The sequence below is a fragment of the Pteropus alecto genome, unplaced genomic scaffold (assembly GCF_000325575.1).
Source record: "Pteropus alecto unplaced genomic scaffold, ASM32557v1 scaffold23, whole genome shotgun sequence".
Classification (NCBI taxonomy): Eukaryota; Metazoa; Chordata; class Mammalia; order Chiroptera; family Pteropodidae; genus Pteropus; species Pteropus alecto.
The window spans coordinates 4161738-4168971 of NW_006435837.1; the positions used below are offsets into that span (position 1 = coordinate 4161738).

Genomic DNA, 7234 nt, shown 5'->3' on the forward strand with positions numbered 1-7234 from the left:
GTGAGAAGGTAAGAGGGGCCATAAAATGACTGGAGTTAAAGGACAAACTGTGCAGCCGTTGGCCCCTTGCCCTTGTTGAAACACAACTTGTTAGGCTCATCTGTCTCGGGCCTCTTTTCCTAGAGTTTGAGGATGTCATTGTCACTTCCCCTGCAGCAGGGGCACTGAGTCTCAGCACAGGTCTGTGCTGTCTCCTCTGACACTGCATTGGGCCACTACTGTTGCCTCTTCATACCTATCCTTGCAGCTGCCATCGACTGAGCTCTGTACCATCCTCTTCCTTTAGGGCCTCACACCTGTCACTTCAGGAAATCGTTGCGGCATGGTAGAGTGGCTTTTATCACAGAATTTGTCACTGATATTCTTTTTTTTTGTTCAGGTGAAGTACACAGATTTTAGTATAATAAAACAAAGAGAAAATTTATATAAATGAGCAAAATTCAGGGCTAAAGAAGGGTGGAGAGTTACCAGAGTTTTTGTCTGAACCATATCAATGGGATAAAATATATCCATTAGCAGTATTAACAGTAAAAATAAAAGAGGACACCCAGGCATTATTTTTTTCCTAATAAAAGTAACGATGGTTACATCAAGCTAACTTGCAGATTCTTCCCCTAACCATCTATCTTCATCAGATTTCTTGAAATAAGTATATGAAAAAGAAGTAGTGTGAATGAAATCTGTTCAAATAGGTCAATAATATTAATATGGTTTACAGTTATTGAGTGCTGATTTGTGCCAGACGCAGTCTAAAATGTTTGATACGAATTAATTCATTTAATTCTCACAAACAACCCCATGGGGGCTAGGTACTGTTCTAATCCCCATTTGATAAATGGAGACACTAAAGTAATTTGCTCAATCACAGCTGGGTTGTGGTATAGAGCTTTGAATGTAGACAGTCTGTTTCCAGAACCTGTGCTCTTAATACATTGAAGGTTATATGCAGACAACGATATAATCAAATTATATTTTTAAAAGATTGGAAAGTAGCATATAGCTAGAATGACATATCTGAAGCCATAGGCTTAATCTGGACAAATATACCTACCTTCCTCCTGCTGTCTGCAATTTGGCTGTTTGTATTTAGCTTGGGAAATTACATCAGATATGGAGGCCTTTTGTTTCCCCCTCCATTTAGATAGCTAATGTAAGCAGAAGACCCCAGAGCTGTAAAGAGATGCACCTGTTAGGTCATTCACAAAAATAAGTGAGAATGCAGCTGATGCAATATAATCCACCTCTAACTAATAGAATACTCAAAGACAAAAACCACTGGTCATCCTTATAAGGGACAGCAGGCTGGGAATTTCAGAGTATCTCCCAATCTGATTTTATGAATCACATCAAAATGGAACTTCCATATCTTTTTCCCATACAATGTATTTTTTTTTTTAATATATAGACTTAAAGAAAGAAGCAAGTCTTTGTCAGCCTGGGCTGCTCTAACGAAATACCACAGACTGGCTGGCTTAAACAACAGAAATTTATTTCTCAGGTTTTGGGGCTGGGTATTCTGATATCAGGGCACCAGCGTGGTCAGGTTCTGGTGAGAGCCCTCTTCTGGGTTGCAGACAGCTAACTTCTTGTCGCACCCTCACATGGCAGAAGGAGAGCAAGCTGGCTCTCTGACCTGTCCTTGTAAGTACACTAGTCCCATTCATGAGGGCTCTGCCTTCATGACCTGATCATCTCCAAAAGGCCCCACCTTCAGATACCATCACGCTGGGAATTAGATTTCAACATAAGAATTTTGGGGAGACATAACCATTCGGTCCATAACAGTATTTCTTTTTGCTGAGTGTAGTAACACACCAATCAAACATGGCTCACACATGCAGTTTTGAATATGGGGATCTCCAAAACACCAGACAGCTTCTCTATAGTGGAACACAGGGTTCAGACAGTCTACCTCTTGGTGGGGATGAACTAATCCATTTCACCAGTTAAGCCCAAACTAGAGAATCAAAGAGGTGACTTTCAGTTGACAGTGACATTTCATAATCCAAACCACACTTGGTCCTATGTGCAAGTAGTCACTCCTATGTCATCAGAAGGCTGTCTCAACGGATTCATGGTTGATGAGTACGCCAGGAAGGGACTGAGTCCTTTCTCTGGATCTCTTGATGATTTCCTGTCCTGGGGTTGGTGCATAGTGGGTTTTTTTGTTTATTTTGTTTTGTTTTTTAAAGAACTCCAGTAGTCCACTATTAGAATAGGACTTGGACCTTCGCTCAGCCACCCTAGACTTCAGTTCCAGCTGACTTTAAAATCATTGATTTGTAGTTGTTGGCTGTAGAACTGTGTCAATACACTGAATGAATCCTGTTACCCCTAAGGACAGTATCAGTTGAGTTTTAGATGTTTAGTTAAAGGAGAGAGTTAAATATTTAATTCCGTAGGTGGGGCCATTTGAAACCATGCCAGTGTTTTGTTTGTTTGTTTGTTTTACCTAATCACCTTAGCAGTTTCACTTTGAAACTACCCAACAGAGTTTTTTTATGAGCCTTCTTGTGAATGATTTGATACCATTTCGAGTAACGCATTTTTTAAGCTGGCAAGGCTCTGAATGTTATAATGTATTTTATTAGATACATATTTCTTCACATATTTTCAGGAAAAAAATCAACAGAGCCTTTATCTTTATGCATCTCTTTTCCTATCTTATCCATTTTATTTCCAGGTACAGAGTTTATTAGGACCGGCTTTTAAAAAAAATGGCTTTATTGAGATATAATTTACTTACGTATAACTCATCTATTTAAAGTGTACAATTTAATGGTTTTCTTATATTCACAGAGTTGTGCATCTTCACTACAATCAATTTTAGAATGTTTTCGTCATTCAGAAAAAGAAAAAATCTGCTAGCTATCATCGCTCCCCATTTCCTCCCACTATACCCCCACCTCCAGCCCTAGACAACCGCTAATCTACTTTTATATCTCTATAGGTTTGCCTATTATGGACATTCCATACAAATGGAATCATGTACCATTTGGTCATTTGTGACGGGCTTCTTTTCCTTAGCATAGTGTTTTCAAGGTTCTTTCATGCTGTAGCACCTATCAGTATTTCATTCCTTTGGTTGCTGAATAATATTTCATTATATAGACCACATTTTGTTTATCCATCTGTTGATGGACATTTGGGTTGTTTCTTCTTTTGGACTATTATGAATAATGCTGTTACAGACATTATATACACTTTTTAATGACTCGGCTGCCCTTTTAAATACTGGTGATATCAAGCTAAATAGACCCTCCAATGTCCTGTTGCTCAGAGCATCCTTTTTAGGCACATGAAGTGTCAGGATTACAAATGAGGCAGCTAAATAGGGTAGGCAGCTTTCCTGGGCAGACAGATCTAGAATAGTGGAATGAGGTCCCGCTCCCAAGTTCAATGCTTTACCAATTGGTATGGAAACATGAAGGCAGAAGAAGACCCAAAGCTCACAGTGCACAGTTTTGTAAGTCTTGTCGGCTTTTTCTGTTTGTCACTTCCAACAGTGCGGTCTGGTCTGAAAGCAAAAGAACAAGAACTTCAAAGTTAAAAGATTCCTTAGAGATTGCCTTAGTGATGTCACTTCTTGTCCAAGATCACACTGTCAATGGCAGAGCAAAGACTAGAACTTTGTCTCTTCACTCCTCATCCCACCCCTTGTTGTGCCCCCTGAGAGCAAGCATTCATTGCCCAAGAGCTGGGTGAAGGTGGTGCTGAGTTATTTTGTGTTTCTTCTCTAATAGAATCCCGTCACAGGGCTGCTGTCTGCCAGTCATGAACAGAAGGACGCCTGGGTGCGGGATAACATCTACAGCATCCTGGCCGTGTGGGGCCTGGGTATGGCCTACCGCAAGAATGCCGACCGTGACGAGGACAAGGCCAAGGCCTATGAGCTGGAGCAGGTAATGCTGACTGGTAGCCATGTCTCAGCCTTTAGCTCCTTTTCCTTGAATTGAAAAGCCAAGAGGAAGTAGCTGTGTGTGCAGAACAGTTTGATGCAGGTGTCGCCTCCATTTTTTCTACAGAATATTTTGGGGAGACACTTAGGTGGTCTCAGCCTCTCATTTGTCTTTCTCTTTGAGATTTTTCCCTCCAAAAAAAAAAAAAGGCAAACAAAAATCACACTGAATAGGAAAATAAAGCACCTTTATTTTCCTATTCAGTGTGAATAGGAAAATAGCTACGTTTTTCCCACACATATTCTGTTAATTTTATACATACTTATAAATGAGATTATATAAACTATTATGATTGTTTTTTTTTAAGTCAATACACCAGAACTACAAATTCCAAAGTATATGCTCCTTTCGGAGTAGTCATGTTAAAAGGATACTTATCCAAACAGTGTTGCCACTGCTTAAAACATTTTTGGATTTACCTTAAAAATGCCTTTCTGTTTTAAGCCATTCCAAAGCAGCCTTATTCATTTATAGTCACCCTGTAATTTTGAACTACATTTGTGTTGTCCAATTTTCATGCCTATGTTACCATGCAACACAATGAAGTCCTTGTATTGTTTTCTAAAATCAGAAACCAAAATACCCACCAAAGGAAAGATTTGCCATCACTGAATATATAAGGAAATAATCTGTCCCTGAGCACAGGAGCTGTTTTCAGAATGTTTTGAGTGATAGCATTGAAGTAGGGAGCATTGACACATGAAAGTATAGTTCTCTTGGCGTGAGAACCTTTGAGATGTATCTTTGATTCATACATTCCTCATTGACCCTCATAGTCAGTGGGCCATCAGATCCCGGGAGAGTTCTTAGGGCCCAATCTGTGCTTGTTTGTAGCAACCAAAATGGGCATGAGCTATAGGCAGCCGTGACAGCAGTATGGAGGCTAAAAGAGGAGGACTGTCTGTGGGAGCAAGGGAAGGACAGGTTGGATTTGACTAACATGCTGAGTATGAGGTGTGAAGTTGCATAGTGTTGGAGGTAAGGCAAGAATTGGTAGTTCTCTAAATGCCTACAGCAAGCATGGAATGCTCCTCCAAGAAGTCGGATGGCTATTACGTAAGCTAATCATTCATTGAATAGTATAATAATTTGATGCCAGTGTCCTCCAAACTTCTTATCCCCCTTTGATACAAAATTAGAGTATAGCCATGCCTGTGCGCGCGCTCGCTCTCGCTCTCTCTCCCTTCCTCTCTCCCCCTCCCTCCTCTACCTCTTCTCTACCTCTCTTCTGTAAACAGTTTCTGATCCAGGTTAGAATTGACTAGATTTGCTGCTCGGTGACTGACAATAGCAAGGCACAAACAGGCCACTTGTTTGATTTGTTGAGTGTGGTTAATAACTAAAGGAGACATCTCCCTTGATTATGGAAAATAACATGAGGTCTTCCAGTGATCTTCAACAAGGACACTATTGCATTTGGGGCTTAGGCAGTACAGTTACAATGGTGTGAGACTGTCCCATGCATTGCAGGACTCTAAGGATCCTTGGTCCTTACCAAATGCCAGTAGCCCCGACCCCCATCATGGTGACAATAAAAATGCCTCCACCCCCACATTTCCAGATGCTCCCCCCTGGGGGATGGTAATGTCACCCCCAGTTGGGGACCACTCTGATTCTTCATAACTTTTCTTTATTTGAAGGGAAGTCAAACTAACAAATGTTTATGCTATGCACTATAGGAAGTGTTAATTATAACAATGTTAATTATGCCTTCTATTTATGAGGCAACATTTTCTGCCTCAAAAGAATATATGACAAAGTGAGATGCCCATGGCCCTGGGTGGGAGCTTCTTTCAGCCAGGCTGCTTTGATCTACAAAATATCCCATTCTCCAGCCATTTGAGAATTAGTTTTATAGTGCTTTTAATAGGACATATTAAGAGCATTCTTTCACTGGACCTGAATTGTGGAGGAAATGGGAGGCCACCTAATGTATTGACTAAGAGCTCAAACTCTGGAGTCAGATGGCCTGGGCTCTGTCCTTGCTCTGCCTACTGCCAGCTGGGAGACTTTAGCAATGTTGCTTCCTCTCTCTCAGCCTCTGGTTCCTCATCTATAAAGTGGGGTAATAATAACACCCACCTCATAAGGTCGTTGCAAGAATTAGAATTCAGCTAAAACGTTTTGTACATGCCTGGACATAGTGTCTGATTATCAGAGTGTTACTTATAATAAAAAGAATTATAATAATTGGTTGCAATACATAGTCTTAAGAAACCTTGGCAGCTACTTGCATTTTGTAAGAACTTTTACTCAATAGTCTAGTAATGGTGTCACAAATGGCTATTTTGGCACAAAGCAGCATTACTTTGGGGCAAGCATTGTGGACTTAATGCGTCCTCAGCAGAACAAAAATAAATTACTGAGAATTGTGCCATAAATCTCCAGCATACTAGGCTTATACAGTTGTCTTGCTGAAATATCAGTGAGGAATCACTGGATTTCAGAGCCAAGAGGGGCCATCTGGTCCCACCCTTTTATTTGAGATACGTCACTTTGTCAAGATTTTGTTTCTTTGTGATGGAGAGGTAGAAATAATGAAACAATCAGAATACTTGTATATGATCTGAATCTACCTTCTCAGGAAAGTCTCCAGGCAGCGCTGGCTTACCAGCTATGTAGTGAGCTTTTCATGGAGTGGGAGAGCCGGCCTTATTACTGACCCCACTTTATTTCTACAGAATGTGGTGAAACTCATGCGGGGTCTTCTCCAGTGCATGATGAGACAGGTAGGCGGAAAACGACAAATGTGTTTGTGGGTCATCGTGTGGGCCATTTTGTCATTTTCATGGTAACAACTACATTCTTTAAGTGTTTTGAATTTTTCTTCCCAAAATGAAGAGAAATTGAAAATATTTTGCTTACTTTCTCCTTTTAAAATTATCTTCACTACTTTTATTGTACTATAGAACCAAAGACTCAAAGGACACTGTTTCTTAGAATCTCTTTTAAGGAGTTACCTGTGTAAAAGGAAAACATGCCTTTTAAAAAAAAAAATGGGGGGTTAAAAACTTTGTTTTTTAAAAGCCACTCCTAGAAATCTATGTACTATTGTTCATTCTGTTGAGTTTATAATAAGGTTTCTTTTCATTTGAGTTGAAATCTTTGAGTTTTTAAAATTTGACATCATTATTTACTGGTATTTTCAGTGAGTGTTAAATAAAACAATTCATTGAGCACATGCTATGTACAGAACATCAGACTAGGGTCTGCAACAGACGCAGTGATTCCTACGATATCATGCCCACCCTTATTCAGCATGTGCCCTCTTTCCC

General features: G+C 40.1%; 1 protein-coding gene across 3 annotated transcripts in view; it reads left to right on the forward strand.

Moving 5' to 3' along the window:
- The window catches only part of PHKA2 (phosphorylase kinase regulatory subunit alpha 2), a 75347-nt gene that overhangs the window by 20204 nt on the left and 47909 nt on the right, over nucleotides 1-7234 (forward strand). For all 3 annotated transcript variants that reach the window (XM_006911627.3, XM_015589182.2, XM_015589184.2), the window contains 2 exons: nucleotides 3744-3902; nucleotides 6641-6688. In XM_006911627.3, the coding sequence (XP_006911689.1) occupies nucleotides 3744-3902; nucleotides 6641-6688 (207 nt within the window). The remainder of the gene's footprint in view (nucleotides 1-3743; nucleotides 3903-6640; nucleotides 6689-7234) is intronic.